The 17,722-nt window shown below is 45.2% G+C and overlaps 2 protein-coding genes across 9 annotated transcripts in view; one reads left to right on the top strand and one right to left on the bottom strand.

Annotated features, from left to right (window-relative positions):
- LOC131937823 (tudor domain-containing protein 5) overlaps positions 1-17,722 on the top strand; it is a 55,436-nt gene that overhangs the window by 13,196 nt on the left and 24,518 nt on the right. For all 7 annotated transcript variants that reach the window (XM_059295491.1, XM_059295492.1, XM_059295489.1 and 4 more), the window contains exons 14-15: positions 393-473; positions 1,921-2,055. In XM_059295491.1, coding sequence (XP_059151474.1) covers positions 393-473; positions 1,921-2,055 — 216 coding nt within the window. The remainder of the gene's footprint in view (positions 1-392; positions 474-1,920; positions 2,056-17,722) is intronic.
- On the bottom strand, positions 7,807-17,416 carry LOC131937827 (E3 ubiquitin-protein ligase TRIM56). 2 transcript variants are annotated; one of them, XM_059295500.1, is made up of 3 exons: positions 17,325-17,416; positions 16,617-16,813; positions 7,807-10,117 (listed from the first exon to the last, which is right to left on the bottom strand). In XM_059295500.1, exons 2-3 carry the CDS (start codon positions 16,690-16,692, stop codon positions 7,839-7,841), a joined length of 2,355 nt encoding a protein of 784 aa, XP_059151483.1. In that variant the 5' UTR covers positions 16,693-16,813; positions 17,325-17,416; the 3' UTR covers positions 7,807-7,838. The 2 variants fall into 2 exon arrangements, with proteins under 2 accessions (XP_059151483.1, XP_059151484.1); XM_059295501.1 differs by lacking the exons at positions 16,617-16,813; positions 17,325-17,416 and adding an exon at positions 14,317-14,457.

Raw genomic sequence — 17,722 nt, 5'->3', positions numbered from 1 at the left:
CAATTACTTGGTGGGCAAGAGATGCGTGGTTGACTGTTGTCATTGTGCTCAACTAATTCAGTCTACATTTCTTTTATGATGAAGAAAATGGTTTTTTTTTCTATTTATAATATAACAATGCTATTTAATATTATATTTACTTGTAATTCCTACTTTATCCTCTGCTTTTAATAAACTACCAAAATAGAGTGTAGAAAAAGTGCCATTGTAGAAATTTGATAGAGTTTACAAAAAAGCGAATGTGTTTACTATAAATGACCATGAAAAAAAAACCCCATAGGAAATGAGGCAGTCTTGACCTGCAGACATTGTTACTGTAGCAGCAGTTTAAAAATGTATGTCAAGAGACACCCTTTGCAAGAGTGACCTTAAGTTCAATGTTTTTTTTTCAGAACTGGGCCCCCAATGCCAGAGATCGTCTGTTAGAGTTGTGTAGAGAGAAGCCACTAGTTGGGCTAGTTACAAGTTTTAAGGTGGGTTTGTCTCAAGTCTGTTAGAGTTGTGTAGAGAGAAGCCACTAGTTGGGCTAGTTACAAGTTTTAAGGTGGGTTTGTCTTAAGTCTGTTAGAGTTGTGTAGAGAGAAGCCACTAGTTGGGCTAGTTACAAGTTTTAAGGTGGGTTTGTCTCAAGTCTGTTAGAGTTGTGTAGAGAGAAGCCACTAGTTGGGCTAGTTACAAGTTTTAAGGTGGGTTTGTCTCAAGTCTGTTAGAGTTGTGTAGAGAGAAGCCACTAGTTGGGCTAGTTACAAGTTTTAAGGTGGGTTTGTCTCAAGTCTGTTAGAGTTGTGTAGAGAGAAGCCACTAGTTGGGCTAGTTACAAGTTTTAATGTGGGTTTGTCTTAAGTCTGTTAGAGTTGTGTAGAGAGAAGCCACTAGTTGGGCTAGTTACAAGTTTTAAGGTGGGTTTGTCTTCTTAAGTCTGTTAGAGTTGTGTAGAGAGAAGCCACTAGTTGGGCTAGTTACAAGTTTTAAGGTGGGTTTGTCTCAAGTCTGTTAGAGTTGTGTAGAGAGAAGCCACTAGTTAGGCTAGTTACAAGTTTTAAGGTGGGTTTGTCTCAAGTCTGTTAGAGTTGTGTAGAGAGAAGCCACTAGTTGGGCTAGTTACAAGTTTTAAGGTGGGTTTGTCTTAAGTCTGTTAGAGTTGTGTAGAGAGAAGCCACTAGTTGGGCTGGTTACAAGTTTTAATGTGGGTTTGTCTTAAGTCTGTTAGAGTTGTGTAGAGAGAAGCCACTAGTTGGGCTAGTTAAAAGTTTTAAGGTGGGTTTGTCTTCTTAAGTCTGTTAGAGTTGTGTAGAGAGAAGCCACTAGTTGGGCTAGTTACAAGTTTTAAGGTGGGTTTGTCTTCTTAAGTCTGTTAGAGTTGTGTAGAGAGAAGCCACTAGTTGGGCTAGTTACAAGTTTTAAGGTGGGTTTGTCTTCTTAAGTCTGTTAGAGTTGTGTAGAGAGAAGCCACTAGTTGGGCTAGTTACAAGTTTTAAGGTGGGTTTGTCTTCTTAAGTCTGTTAGAGTTGTGTAGAGAGAAGCCACTAGTTGGGCTAGTTACAAGTTTTAAGGTGGGTTTGTCTTAAGTCTGTTAGAGTTGTGTAGAGAGAAGCCACTAGTTGGGCTAGTTACAAGTTTTAAGGTGGGTTTGTCTTAAGTCTGTTAGAGTTGTGTAGAGAGAAGCCACTAGTTGGGCTAGTTACAAGTTTTAAGGTGGGTTTGTCTTCTTAAGTCTGTTAGAGTTGTGTAGAGAGAAGCCACTAGTTGGGCTAGTTACAAGTTTTAAGGTGGGTTTGTCTTCTTAAGTCTGTTAGAGTTGTGTAGAGAGAAGCCACTAGGACCATTGTTTCTGGATGTTGTGTAAAATATTTTTATGAAATCTGAGCTGGTCCCTTAAAACCTATAACCTCAACAGTTTGTTTTGTTTCCCCTGATTAGGAGGGAGTTCTTTCCCTTTGCTTGTCTGACACAACAGGAGAGGAGGATGTTCACATCAATGACCTGATGGTGGAGGAAGGTTACGCCAAGTTTGTCAGGGACCAGCCCACAATGGAGAGTGACTCTCACACGCAGGTATCTACCTCCATCTGTCGGCTACAGGACATTACCCCCCTGGATATTTCCCCCCCGGACATTTACCCCCCAAAGCAATTACCCCGCTGTCAATAACCCCCCTCTCCCCCCCCCCCCCTCTCAAGTTAAAATCCTAACTCTAACTAGAATTTTATACCTATATACTACTTTAATCCAAATCTTAAGAAAAAGACCAAAACCTAAGCGTCCACCTTAGCCTAAAACTTCACACAAAACCAAAACCAAAGCTAGACACAACCCTAACCCTAAAACTAGCTCTAATCCTAGCCCTAAACCTAGCCCTAAACCTAGCCCTAACCCTAAAACCTAACCCTAGCCCTAACCCTAACCCTAGCCCAGAACCTAACCCTAAAACCTAACCCTAAAACCTAACCCTAGCCCTAAAACCTAACCCTAAAACCTAACCCTAAAACCTAACCCTAACTCTAACCCTGTCGGGGGGGGGGGGGTAATTGACAGGGGGGAAATGCCCTGTTCCCCCATCTGTCACCCCCACCCATCTCAACCTGTCACCCCCACCCATCTCAACCTGTCACCCTCACCCATCTCAACCTGTCACCCCCACCCTGTCACCCCCACCCATCTCAACCTGTCACCCCCCACCCATCTCAACCTGTCACCCCCACCCATCTCAACCTGTCACCCCCACCCATCTCAACCTGTCACCCCCACCCATCTCAACCTGTCAATGATCCCACCCATCTCAACCTGTCACCCCCACCCTGTCACCCCCACCCATCTCAACCTGTCACCCCCACCCATCTCAACCTGTCAATGATCCCACCCTGTCAACAAATCAGCCCGCCGCCCCCCCCCCCCCCATGACCTGACGTAAACTGTGACACCTTTCATGTGTGACACTAGCATTTTTCATCAGTCTGATTTAATCAACTTCCATTTCAAAGTTCAAACTCAAGCCTTTGGAGTGCTAGAAGAAATGAATTTTAATGTAAACAGACCATCAAGACAAATGTTATGTAATGTCGCAATAGCCACCAAAATTAATGTAAACAGACCATCAAGACTAATGTAATGTAATGTCGCAATAGCCATCAAAATTAATGTAAACACTATCAAGACAAATGTTATGTAATGTTGGAATAGCCACCAAAATTAATGTAAACAGACCATCAAGACAAATGTTATGTAATGTTGGAATAGCCACCAAAATTAATGTAACCAGACCATCAAGACTAATGTTATGTAATGTTGGAATAGCCACCAAAATTAATGTAAACACTATCAAGACAAATGTTATGTAATGTTGGAATAGACACCAAACATTGTCATTGTGGTTGTCCATGATGATGTCATGCTTTTTAATCAATTTTTTACCTACCCCCACCCTTATCACAGTGTCACACCTTAGTGTCCTACCCCCACCCTTATCACAGTGTCACACCTTAGTGTCCTACCCCCACCCTTATCACAGTGTCACACCTTAGTGTCCTACCCCCACCCTAATCACAGTGTCACACCTTAGTGTCCTACCCCAACCCTTATCACAGTGTCACACCTTAGTGTCCTACCCCCACCCTAATCACAGTGTCACACCTTAGTGTCCTACCCCCACCCTAATCACAGTGTCACACCTTAGTGTCCTACCCCCACCCTAATCACAGTGTCACACCTTAGTGTCCTACCCCCACCCTAATCACAGTGTCCTACCCCCACCCTAATCACAGTGTCACACCTTAGTGTCCTACCCCAACCCTTATCACAGTGTCACACCTTAGTGTCCTACCCCCACCATAATCACAGTGTCACACCTTAGTGTCCTACCCCCATCCTTATCACAATGTCACACCTTAGTGTCCTACCCCAACCCTTATCACAGTGTCACACCTTAGTGTCCTACCCCCACCCTTATCACAGTGTCACACCTTAGTGTCCTACCCCAACCCTTATCACAGTGTCACACCTTAGTGTCCTACCCCCACCCTTATCACAGTGTCACACCTTAGTGTCCTACCCCCACCCTTATCACAGTGTCACACCTTAGTGTCCTACCCCCATCCTAATCACAGTGTCACACCTTAGTGTCCTACCCCCAGCCTTATCACAGTGTCACACCTTAGTGTCCTACCCCAACCCTTATCACAGTGTCACACCTTAGTGTCCTACCCTCACCCTAATCACAGTGTCACACCTTAGTGTCCTACCCCCACCCTTATCACAGTGTCACACCTTAGTGTCCTACCCCCATCCTAATCACAGTGTCACACCTTAGTGTCCTACCCCCAGCCTTATCACAGTGTCACACCTTAGTGTCCTACCCCCAGCCTTATCACAGTGTCACACCTTAGTGTCCTACCCCCACCCTTATCACAGTGTCATACCTTAGTGTCCTACCCCCACCCTAATCACAGTGTCACACCTTAGTGTCCTACCCCAACCCTTATCACAGTGTCACACCTTAGTGTCCTACCCCCACCCTAATCACAGTGTCACACCTTAGTGTCCTACCCCCACCCTAATCACAGTGTCACACCTTAGTGTCCTACCCCCACCCTAATCACAGTGTCACACCTTAGTGTCCTACCCCCACCCTAATCACAGTGTCACACCTTAGTGTCCTACCCCCATCCTAATCACAGTGTCACACCTTAGTGTCCTACCCCCACCCTTATCACAGTATCACACCTTAGTGTCCTACCCCCACCCTAATCACAGTGTCACACCTTAGTGTCCTACCCCCACCCTTATCACAGTATCACACCTTAGTGTCCTACCCCCACCCTTATCACAGTGTCACACCTTAGTGCCTAGAGCTCTCAAAATTGGATCAAGCTCAGTCAACATTGAATAATTTTTAAGATTTTCAAAAAGTCTTTTTAAAATCTGGAATAAAAGCCAGAATTTAAAACTGTGTTAAAAAGATTACAAATGCTATTGTGTCATTACATTTTCTATACCCTCTCCTTCATCACACATTGTCATAGAAACTCCTTCTTAGAATTTTACGTCATTTATGGACATCAGGTGACAGTCATCATTATTCAACAGTTAAAAATAAAAAATCCAAACAATTGTCTTGCAACATTCAACAGTTAATAAACTAAACAATTGTCTTGCAACATTCAACAGTTAAAAATAAAAAATCTAAACAATTGTCTTGCAACATTCAACAGTTAAAAATCTAAACAATTGTCTTGCAACATTCAACAGTTAAAAATAAAAAATCCAACAATTGTCTTGCAACATTCAACAGTTAAAAATCCAAACAATTGTCTTGCAACATTCAACAGTTAATAAACTAAACAATTGTCTTGCAACATTCAACAGTTAAAAATAAAAAATCCAAACAATTGTCTTGCAACATTCAACAGTTAAAAATAAAAAATCTAAACAATTGTCTTGCAACATTCAACAGTTAAAAATCTAAACAATTGTCTTGCAACATTCAACAGTTAAAAATAAAAAATCCAACAATTGTCTTGCAACATTCAACAGTTAAAAATCCAAACAATTGTCTTGCAACATTCAACAGTTAATAAACTAAACAATTGTCTTGCAACATTCAACAGTTAAAAATAAAAAATCCAAACAATTGTCTTGCAACATTCAACAGTTAAAAATAAAAAATCTAAACAATTGTCTTGCAACATTCAACAGTTAAAAATAAAAAATCTAAACAATTGTCTTGCAACTTTCAACAGTTAAAAATCTAAACAATTGTCTTGCAACATTCAACAGTTAAAAATCTAAACAATTATTTTGCAACATTGAACAAGTGCCAATCTACATGATGATTTGCCAAGTCTCTATGAGCTAACATCATTTGTAGGGAGAAATGTTTAGTGCTGGTGTTATATGTGGGTGAAGGTTAATTGTGACAACTACAGCTCAACTTTTGGCTTTCCAATTTGCTCAGATAGTTGACCAACTTTGGGCCCACCAAGTGGCTAGAGATAGTTAAAAAACTTGAGGTCCCCTTGTGAGTTGACCAACTTTGGGCCCACCAAGTGGCTAGAGATAGTTAAAAAACTTGAGGTCCCCTTGTGAGTTGACCAACTTTGGGCCCACCAAGTGGCTAGAGATAGTTAAAAAACTTGAGATCCCCTTGTGAGTTGACCAACTTTGGGCCCACCAAGTGGCTAGAGATAGTTAAAAAACTTGAGGTCCCCTTGTGAGTTGACCAACTTTGGGCCCACCAAGTGGCTAGAGATAGTTAAAAAACTTGAGGTCCCCTTGTGAGTTGACCAACTTTGGGCCCACCAAGTGGCTAGAGATAGTTAAAAAACTTGAGGTCCCCTTGTGAGTTGACCAACTTTGGGCCCACCAAGTGGCTAGAGATAGTTAAAAAACTTGAGGTCCCCTTGTGAGTTGACCAACTTTGGGCCCACCAAGTGGCTAGAGATAGTTAAAAAACTTGAGGTCCCCTTGTGAGTTGACCAACTTTGGGCCCACCAAGTGGCTAGAGATAGTTAAAAAACTTGAGGTCCCCTTGTGAGTTGACCAACTTTGGGCCCACCAAGTGGCTAGAGATAGTTAAAAAACTTGAGGTCCCCTTGTGAGTTGACCAACTTTGGGCCCACCAAGTGGCTAGAGATAGTTAAAAAACTTGAGGTCCCCTTGTGAGTTGACCAACTTTGGGCCCACCAAGTGGCCAGAGATAGTTAAAAAACTTGAGGTCCCCTTGTGAGTTGACCAACTTTGGGCCCACCAAGTGGCTAGAGATAGTTAAAAAACTTGAGGTCCCCTTGTGAGTTGACCAACTTTGGGCCCACCAAGTGGCTAGAGATAGTTAAAAAACTTGAGGTCCCCTTGTGAGTTGACCAACTTTGGGCCCACCAAGTGGCTAGAGATAGTTAAAAAACTTGAGGTCCCCTTGTGAGTTGACCAACTTTGGGCCCACCAAGTGGCTAGAGATAGTTAAAAAACTTGAGGTCCCCTTGTGAGTTGACCAACTTTGGGCCCACCAAGTGGCTAGAGATAGTTAAAAAACTTGAGATGCCCTTGTGAGTTGACCAACTTTGGGCCCACCAAGTGGCTAGAGATAGTTAAAAAACTTGAGGTCCCCTTGTGAGTTGACCAACTTTGGGCCCACCAAGTGGCTAGAGATAGTTAAAAAACTTGAGGTCCCCTTGTGAGTTGACCAACTTTGGGCCCACCAAGTGGCTAGAGATAGTTAAAAAACTTGAGGTCCCCTTGTGAGTTGACCAACTTTGGGCCCACCAAGTGGCTAGAGATAGTTAAAAAACTTGAGGTCCCCTTGTGAGTTGACCAACTTTGGGCCCACCAAGTGGCTAGAGATAGTTAAAAAACTTGAGGTCCCCTTGTGAGTTGACCAACTTTGGGCCCACCAAGTGGCTAGAGATAGTTAAAAAAACTTGAGGTCCCCTTGTGAGTTGACCAACTTTGGGCCCACCAAGTGGCTAGAGATAGTTAAAAAACTTGAGGTCCCCTTGTGAGTTGACCAACTTTGGGCCCACCAAGTGGCCAGAGATAGTTAAAAAACTTGAGGTCCCCTTGTGAGTTGACCAACTTTGGGCCCACCAAGTGGCTAGAGATAGTTAAAAAACTTGAGGTCCCCTTGTGAGTTGACCAACTTTGGGCCCACCAAGTGGCTAGAGATAGTTAAAAAACTTGAGGTCCCCTTGTGAGTTGACCAACTTTGGGCCCACCAAGTGGCTAGAGATAGTTAAAAAACTTGAGGTCCCCTTGTGAGTTGACCAACTTTGGGCCCACTAAGTGGCTAGAGATAGTTAAAAAACTTGAGGTCCCCTTGTGAGTTGACCAACTTTGGGCCCACCAAGTGGCTAGAGATAGTTAAAAAACTTGAGGTCCCCTTGTGAGTTGACCAATAGGAGACACTTGTCTGGGGTGGTACTGATGAAGCGGATATGCTCACTGGGGAAGTAGCACCTCTGTAAGTGTCCCTCATAGCTGAGGATGTCTATACGGCCATCCCGTTTGTCAAAGACAATGACGTTCTGCTCTGTGTCCGTACAGACGGCGTCCGGCCCTTGGTATAACTCCTCCTCCGCGTCTGTGTTGCCGTACTCGAACATGAATTCCCCATTGGGCTTGAACCCCAGCACACTGTGCCTGCCTGGGTCTGTGACAAAGAAACAGCCCTGGGCGTCCACTGCGATGTGCTGGGGACGGTCAAACAGGTAGAGGTTGAGTTGGGTGAACGTCTCGTTGGTGATGACGCGCTCGAGCGTGCCGTCCTTGGCGTAGATGGTGATGTTGCCACCATACTTGGCGGAACGGCCGTGGACGGAATTGGCCGTGGCATACCTGTTGGCTGAGACGAGAATCTTGCCCTCTCTTGTAGCTGTGACCGAGTTGAGCCCGAAGCTTTCAATCTGGACGTCAGCCAGCGTGTTGACGCTGTTCTCCCCCGACATGATCCTCACTTTGTACTTGTTCTCACTCCTGGGCAGGACCAGGTTCACCTTGCCATCAGCTGATATCGAGTGGACCACCCAGCTTTTCTCTATGGGGATCTGACCGATGACAATGGCATGTTTCTCCAGGATAAAGACTTTGCTACACCCCCCGGGAGAGACGGTGGCCACAAGAATGTTGCCTTGTTGGTTGACGCCCACCCCCTTGATGCTCTCAGAGAGGAAGGGGTCGGGCAGGCGCATCTCTCTGAGGACACTGTCCAGGTTGTGGCAGGGCACTTGGTCGTGAGCTGTGGATGAGTGGACGTTGGTGTCTGGCACCTCGGCTAACCTGGGCGACACACTGGCAGCCATCTTGAAGTCGTCATTGCTGTTGGCACTGAGAGAGAGCAGGGAGGAGCCAGGCCTGAAGGCGTCGCTGGTGTTGCTGGCACTCAACATGTCCGTGTCCTCCTCCTCTTCCTCCTCCAGACCCGCCAGCTCGGGCACGATTTCCTCTGTGGAGGACACCGAGCTGGCCTTCATTCTGCGGCTCATCATCCCCAGGTCAATACTCTGTGAAGCTGTTTGAATTTTTCTTCTACTGGCTGGTGAGGCCTCCTTTCTTAAGTCACCGAACATCTCACACACCATGTCCACTGTCACGTTGGGTTCGTTGAGTGTGCGCTTGACCAACTTGAAGGTCCTCATGGGCAGTTCTTCCTCACACAGCTCTCGAACTCGCCGCCCAATTTTCCGTCTCATCGAGACTTTCTCTTCCTCTGAGCCGAAGGTCAGGAGCTTGTCGGTCAGTTCTGTCACGGCTTTGATGGACTCGATACAGTTCCGCACTGTGGCCTCGCGCTCTTTTATGGCTGACACGTTCTGCGCATGCTTCTTCTCGATTTCCAAAACTAGAATATTCTCGTACTCTCGAATCATGTTGCACAGAACATCTGTTCTCTGTCTGGCGGCAGTTTTCAAGTCCTGCATGTTGTTCGTGGCCTGTTGTCTGGCAAGCTCCAGCTTTGAGAGGACTTTATGGAGAGTGGCGCTGTCCTTCTTGAGTTCCTCTAGCGGCTGTTTGATTTTGTTCTCAAAGTTTTGAGCGATGGCGCCCAGCTCGGCGCACCTGTGGTCGGCGTGTTTGGTGTTGTGGCACTCGGGGCAGGCCAGCAGCTCGCAGTCCACACAGAAGAGGCAGCCGATGTCCATGTCGTCGTAGTACTGGCAGCACCTCTGTAGAGTGGGCTGCTGTGTGGCCACCTCGCCGTCCTCGTAGTGGTCGATGTCCTGGGTCCTGTGGCTGGACGTCTCCACTTGCTGCAGGTGGCCCAGCGAGCACTGCTGGCACAGGAACTCGTCACAGTTGATGCAGTGGACCGTGGCCGTGCCCTCGCACGACCCGCACTTCCGCTCTCGCCGGCACCGCGTTGTGCTTGGACAGCTGAGCCGGCGCGCAAATGCGTTGTCCGGCAACTGTACCGGCGCTTGGTCGGCCATGATGATTTCCGTATCGCAGACGGGACAGGTGAAGCTGCTGTCCGGCTTGCTGTTTGCCTCGATGTGGTCGTCAATACAGGCGGCACAGAAGGAGTGCAGACACGGCAGGTACTTGGGCTCGTGGTACTCGTCCCTGCACAGGGGGCAGCAAAGGAACTCCCTGGGCACGACTTCACTGTGTAGGTCCTCCATGCACACAGACCCTGGGGATAGATAAGTGGCAACTAGATGAGCAAAGCTCCAGCTAGCCTTAATAGATAGAATAGACTGCCTGTATCAAGTCTAGATCACGTGACACCACGAGGACAGTCTACTAGACTACCCACGGGGCTCGTCGTTTAGCATTTTATTACCATTTGTGTGTGTGTGATAAACATCACGCCCTTGTGTCTCATCCCTCCCCCTTGTGACAAATGTCACACCTCTCCCGTCATGTAAGGCCCCTCCACTTGTGAGTAAGACCCCCCCCCTACTTCTGAGTAAGACCCCCTTCCGCCTTGTTAGAAAGACCCCTCGCCTCCTTGTAAGAAAGACCCCTCCCTTGTAAGAAAGACTCCTCCCCCGCCTTGTAAGAAAGACCCCTCCCCCACCTTGTAAGAAAGATCCCTCCCCAACTTTGTAAGAAAAATCCCTCCCCAACTTTGTAAGAAAGACCTCTCCATCGCCATGTAAGAAAGACCCCTCCCCAACCTTGTAAGAAAGACCCCTCCATCGCCATGTAAGAAAGACCCATCCCCAACCTTGTAAGAAAGACCCCTCCCCCACCTTGTAAGAAAAATCCCTCCCCAACTTTGTAAGAAAGACCTCTCCATCGCCATGTAAGAAAGACCCCTCCCCAACCTTGTAAGAAAGACCCCTCCCCCGCCTTGTAAGAAAGACCCCTCCCCCCGCCTTGTGAAAGACCCCTCCCCCCGCCTTGTGAAAGACCCCTCCCCCCGCCTTGTGAAAGACCCCTCCCCCGCCTTGTGAAAGACCCCTCCCCCGCCTTGTAAAAGACCCCTCCCGCCAAGAGCCCTGACTGTGAGACAGCGGGCTGCCACTTGTGCTGACATAGCTGTGTCGTCATGTCGTGTTGAAAGTGTTTGACTTACTCGTGCACTGGAATGGTAGCTGCTACTAAAATATGCCTTTGAAAATAAAAAAAATGCGGCGTTATTTATCTAACTCTATTTCCTTGGTCCTAAACTGTTTCCATTATAGTACATGAGATTTTAAAGCTACGGCTAACCTCCCTACAGTTAACGCCTCCACACCTTGTACAAACACGCCCCACCCTCGTCTAACGATTTTACCGCAGCCGTTGAACAAGGTATAGATTTATTGATTGATCGAACCCAACTTGTATTGAGGGGATCTATGATCGCTTGAATTGTTCGATAGCACAGTTTCGCCTTCAGGGCACTTTTTGCTGCTGTCAAATAAACGGCCTTGAATTGATTTTAATTTGACATGAAACCTTATAGTCTTCTACAGAAATGGAGTGCGGGGGGGGGGGGGGGCCATTTCTCCGTGTACCCATCATGTAATGGAGGAGAGGAAGCTCGGTGGGTAGTTTTGTGGCTAAAGTTTGGTGGATGTTTGTGCCGCGAGGGTTTGGTGGATGTTTGTGGCAAGGGTTTGGTGGATGTTTGTGGCAAGGGTTTGGTGGATGTTTGTGGCTAAAGTTTGGTGGATGTTTGTGCCGCGAGGGTTTGGTGGATGTTTGTGCCGCGATGGGTTTGGTGGATGTTTGTGGCATGGGTTTGGTGGATGTTTGTGGCTAAAGTTTGGTGGATGTTTGTGGCAAGGGTTTGGTGGATGTTTGTGGCTAAAGTTTGGTGGATGTTTGTGCCGCGAGGGTTTGGTGGATGTTTGTGCCGCGAGGGTTTGGTGGATGTTTGTGGCAAGGGTTTGGTGGATGTTTGTGGCAAGGGTTTGGTGGATGTTTGTGGCTAAAGTTTGGTGGATGTTTGTGGCAAGGGTTTGGTGGATGTTTGTGGCAAGGGTTAGGTGGATGTTTGTGACAAGGGTTTGGTGGATGTTTGTGGCTAAAGTTTGGTGGATGTTTGTGCCGCGAGGGTTTGGTGGATGTTTGTGGCGCGAGGGTTTGGTGGATGTTTGTGGCTAAAGTTTGGTGGATGTTTGTGGCAAGGGTTTGGTGGATGTTTGTGGCTAAGGTTTGGTGGATGTTTGTGGCAAGGGTTTGGTGGATGTTTGTGGCTAAAGTTTGGTGGATGTTTGTGGCAAGGGTTTGGTGGATGTTTGTGGCTAAAGTTTGGTGGATGTTTGTGGCTAAGGTTAGGTGGATGTTTGTGGCAAGGGTTAGGTGGATGTTTGTGGCTAAAGTTAGGTGGATGTTTGTGGCAAGGGTTTGGTGGATGTTTGTGGCTAAAGTTTGGTGGATGTTTGTGGCTAAAGTTTGGTGGATGTTTGTGACAAGGGTTTGGTGGATGTTTGTGGCAAGGGTTAGGTGGATGTTTGTGGCAAGGGTTTGGTGGATGTTTGTGGCAAGGGTTTGGTGGATGTTTGTGGCTAAAGTTTGGTGGATGTTTGTGGCTAAAGTTTGGTGGATGTTTGTGGCAAGGGTTTGGTGGATGTTTGTGACAAGGGTTTGGTGGATGTTTGTGGCTAAAGTTTGGTGGATGTTTGTGCCGCGAGGGTTTGGTGGATGTTTGTGGCGCGAGGGTTTGGTGGATGTTTGTGGCTAAGGTTTGGTGGATGTTTGTGGCAAGGGTTTGGTGGATGTTTGTGGCTAAAGTTTGGTGGATGTTTGTGGCTAAGGTTAGGTGGATGTTTGTGGCAAGGGTTTGGTGGATGTTTGTGGCATGGGTTTGGTGGATGTTTGTGACAAGGGTTAGGTGGATGTTTGTGGCTAAAGTTTGGTGGATGTTTGTGGCTAAGGTTAGGTGGATGTTTGTGGCAAGGGTTTGGTGGATGTTTGTGGCATGGGTTTGGTGGATGTTTGTGGCAAGGGTTTGGTGGATGTTTGTGGCTAAAGTTTGGTGGATGTTTGTGGCAAGGGTTAGGTGGATGTTTGTGGCAAGGGTTAGGTGGATGTTTGTGGCAAGGGTTTGGTGGATGTTTGTGGCTAAAGTTTGGTGGATGTTTGTGGCTAAGGTTAGGTGGATGTTTGTGGCAAGGGTTTGGTGGATGTTTGTGGCAAGGGTTAGGTGGATGTTTGTGGCAAGGGTTAGGTGGATGTTTGTGGCTAAAGTTTGGTGGATGTTTGTGGCAAGGGTTTGGTGGATGTTTGTGGCAAGGGTTTGGTGGATGTTTGTGACAAGGGTTAGGTGGATGTTTGTGGCTAAAGTTTGGTGGATGTTTGTGGCTAAAGTTTGGTGGATGTTTGTGGCTAAAGTTTGGTGGATGTTTGTGGCAAGGGTTAGGTGGATGTTTGTGGCAAGGGTTTGGTGGATGTTTGTGGCTAAAGTTTGGTGGATGTTTGTGGCTAAAGTTTGGTGGATGTTTGTGGCAAGGGTTAGGTGGATGTTTGTGGCAAGGGTTAGGTGGATGTTTGTGGCTAAAGTTTGGTGGATGTTTGTGGCTAAGGTTAGGTGGATGTTTGTGGCAAGGGTTAGGTGGATGTTTGTGGCAAGGGTTAGGTGGATGTTTGTGGCTAAAGTTTGGTGGATGTTTGTGGCTAAAGTTTGGTGGATGTTTGTGGCTAAAGTTTGGTGGATGTTTGTGGCTAAAGTTTGGTGGATGTTTGTGACAAGGGTTTGGTGGATGTTTGTGGCAAGGGTTAGGTGGATGTTTGTGGCTAAAGTTTGGTGGATGTTTGTGGCAAGGGTTTGGTGGATGTTTGTGGCAAGGGTTAGGTGGATGTTTGTGGCTAAGGTTAGGTGGATGTTTGTGGCTAAAGTTTGGTGGATGTTTGTGGCTAAGGTTAGGTGGATGTTTGTGGCAAGGGTTAGGTGGATGTTTGTGGCAAGGGTTAGGTGGATGTTTTTGGGTAAAGTTTGGTGGATGTTTGTGGCTAAAGTTTGGTGGATGTTTGTGGCTAAAGTTTGGTGGATGTTTGTGGCAAGGGTTTGGTGGATGTTTGTGGCTAAAGTTTGGTGGATGTTTGTGGCTAAAGTTTGGTGGATATTATATTGTGAGTGACCAGCTGTCAGAAATAATAGGGAGGGTAACGTGTTCAATGTATACAACATACGTACACGATTGGAAGGCTTATTACGTTTTTAAATAGCTGCCATTGTTTCATTCCTGAAACAAAGACGGTCCACAGTGAAGACTAGACAGTGTGGATCAAAACTGTAATGACAGCTAATCCAATACTTGGATGTTGATAGATCTCTCTCCCCCCCCCCCCCCCCACAGACACACACACACAACACAGTTACTGCTTCTATCGTCTGAAAGAAGCTTATTGAAGGTTCAGATCAAAGAAATCAGTGTCTAATCTCGTGTCAACAATTACCTGTTTGTCACAAGTCCAGGAATGTAAAAACAAGTACAGTTTTGTGTTGTTTTTAAAAAAATACTAACATAAGTAGCTCCAGTATGTCCCACAGAGTGAATGTACTAGTACAGTGTTTGAGGAGAGCCAACGTGTCAACACGGCCGCTTATGTTGTTCTACAACATTTAAAGGGCCGTTGTGTGGAGAAGCGGGCAACGGTAGACTGGTGCCAGCACCATGGCTAGGCACCACACCTAGGCTATAGTCTCATGTTTGCACCATGACTAGGCACCACACCTAGGCTATAGTCTCATGTTTGAAACAACGCCATTTACATTTGTTTCTACCAATGTCTCGAGGATCTGCCCCAGGAATCCGCCCATTGTTTCACATGCTGGCTACCTTGTTTCATCTGTTCTGGTTGAACTAAGTGTGGCTGCTGCTCCACAGTTCGCGGATCAATATCACTTGACTGACCACCTATCATATGCAGCCTTATTATGTATATAGATAAACTCAAATGTGGAGAAGGGAGAGCTGTATTTTCTTATATAAACATGAACTTTTTTTTATAACAAGTTAACAAAGACGCCGTTTGGTCCATGTGTAGGCTACGGGAAATAACTTTCTAAAGTAATAGTTTTTCAATAGATTTTATACTAAAGTATAAACATCCAGGTGAAAAAAAAAATGACGATATTGAGCATACATTGGAATAAGAATTTCACTATATATTTTCACTTTATATCCCAATAAAAATGTAGAAATTAACTGTAAAAATACATGTAGATAATTTTAAAAAACAAGTTAATAAAAAGTCTAGTGACAATTTAAGCACAATTTCCTTAATTAATTTTTTAGAATTCACAGACCTACGTAAAAATCCTTTCGAACCTCCGCTCATTCGCTATGGTAAAATCCTTTCGAACCTCAGCGCTTTGCGCTGAAAACCTACACGATGCTCAATTTAAATTAAAAATATCATCCTAGGCCTACACGATGCTCAGTTTAAAAATTCTTAATTATTTTTTTGTGACCGAACGAAACGATATTTTTGAAAACTTTCTTCGGCAATATTGTTCTTAATTATGGCAGGAATCGATTGGTAAATGTTTCAAGTCGCTAAGTGGTCTGGTTGCCGAGATATGGGCCAAAATTGCATTTTTTTCCTAGGTTTTTTTACTTTTCCGGGAAATCCAGGAAGGAATTCCGGGAATTTTTTTGGCCTATGTTCATCCTCGGAACTTGCTTAACATATTTGCTTTTGGAACTAGTCCTCGATATTGCTTCGTTGAGGAGGAGATACGACTTAAAGCTGCGGACACGCTGCAGACACACATCCATCCATCCGAAAATGACGAGTTAATAATCGCAATCCCCCAGTATGGAAATTGCGCTAAAAATTCTAATTACATTCCAGGTCGACGAGCATTTTAAAACAAAAGGAAACTAATTTAAGCGCTCCACATAACATCTAATGAACATTAATTAATCTTTGAAATTTTCAGGTTAAATTTGAATTAGAATTGGACGTTTTGTATAAATAAACAATTTTTAGTGAATAAAATATACATCATAAAAATAGGCCTGCTACATAACTATTTTAAACTGGAGACTTTATAGAAAGCAGCCCCCCCCCCCTCTCTCTCTTTCTCCAGAGCACGCTAATCGACATGTATGAAATAAGTGAAATAGAAAGAAATGTCTTGGTTATTATTGTTTGAAAAAATAATTTTACGTTTAAAATGTTGGTATTAAATTAGCATCAGTGCAAAGTGTAGTATTGGTTTAATGATTAGACAGCTGAATTAAAAGATTGTTAGGCAAATGTTTTTCTAAAACCTAAGTGAAGCGAGGCAGTATGCCTAGTTAATACATAGAAATGTTTTTCTAAAACCTAAGTGAAGCGAGGCAGTATGCCTAGTTAATACATAGTTCTCTTTGTTTGAACAGAGCAATGAGCATTAGCAGTCATTCAGTGACATCAAATTATTTTTTTTAAATAACCTAATAATTTTTTCCATACTAAGTGTAACTGTGCAACCATTTAAAATTTAAAATTATTATTTTTTAGTTAACACTCCCTCCCCTCTCCAGTAAAACGAATTCATGAGAAACGTGACCCGGGTTCTATACTTAGTGACGTGCCATCCTTCACTCTGTATGTCTGTGAGTGTGTGTTTAATTACTTAGCACACTGCTACCTTTTGTCATAGTTGTAACACTTTTTGTTTGTTTGTGTGTGTGTAAGTACGTGTGTGTGTAAAAAAAATAAGTAGGTACTAAAATGAGGATTTGAATAAGTTAGCAGACTGCTACCTTTTCTCATAGTTGTAAGATTTGTGTTGACATCACACCACTTGTCGACTGGTTGACTGGCTTGTCTCATCTCCATCTTGGCTGAATACTGCTGACACTGTTGACGTGTGTGTCGTCAGATACCTTGTTAGTTCATCTCTAATCGATAGCTCGCGGGTAGATACATGAGCCTGGCATTGTACGGGCACGAGACCAACCTGAAAACATTTCTAGCATTGTATGACCAACAGACGGCTAGGGGAGGGAGAGGAGGGGAGGAAGCGTACATTGATTATTTATGTGCCAATCGTTGTCTACATGCCCTACACGTGTAGGAGACTATGGATAGAAGTGGGTGAAGGGGATCACACACAATTCACCGCATGCTTGACTGTTTACGCTGGCCATAGTACCTACAGCTGTAGTGGTCTCTTAAAGCCAGAGGGTAGCATTCACCGTACCTACAGCTGTAGTGGTCTCTTAAAGCTGAAAAATGGCATTCATCGTACCTACAGCTGTAGTGGTCTCTTAAAGCTGAAAAATGGCATTCACCGTACCTACAGTTGTAGTGGTCTCTTAAAGCTGAAAAATGGCATTCATCGTACCTACAGCTGTAGTGGTCTCTTAAAGCTGAAAAATGGCATTCATCGTACCTACAGTTGTAGTGTTGTCTTACTATAAGCTGGTGAGATCTTACTAATAGCTAGAGAAGGACAAAGTTGAACTCACCTGAATGTGACGGCCAGCAGTAGGCGAGTGAGAGATGAAACGTTTGATCCACGCCTCACTTGACGGCTGGAACCAGATCTTCGTCTGCTGCTGGATCGCTGTGCTGTGCTGGTCCATGGGGGGGTCGCATCGATTTGTGCCTGAAGTGGGCGTGTTCTACTGCTATAGTGGGCATGTTCTACTGATGGCCAAAGTGGGCGTGTTCTATTGGTGGCCAAAGTGGGCGTGTTCTACTGGCGGCCAAAGTGGGCGTGTTCTACTGGCGGCCAAAGTGGGCGTGTTCTACTGGTGGCCAAAGTGGGCGTGTTCTACTGATGGCCAAAGTGGGCGTGTTCTACTGCTATAGTGGGCGTGTTCTACTGATGGCCAAAGTGGGCGTGTTCTACTGATGGCCAAAG

This window comes from Physella acuta, unplaced genomic scaffold (assembly GCF_028476545.2).
Source record: "Physella acuta isolate Inbredline_101_S28 unplaced genomic scaffold, ASM2847654v3 ptg000223l, whole genome shotgun sequence".
NCBI classification, from domain to species: Eukaryota; Metazoa; Mollusca; class Gastropoda; family Physidae; genus Physella; species Physella acuta.
Note: the sequence above shows the minus strand (reverse complement) of the source record. Positions and strands in the feature narration are given on the sequence as shown.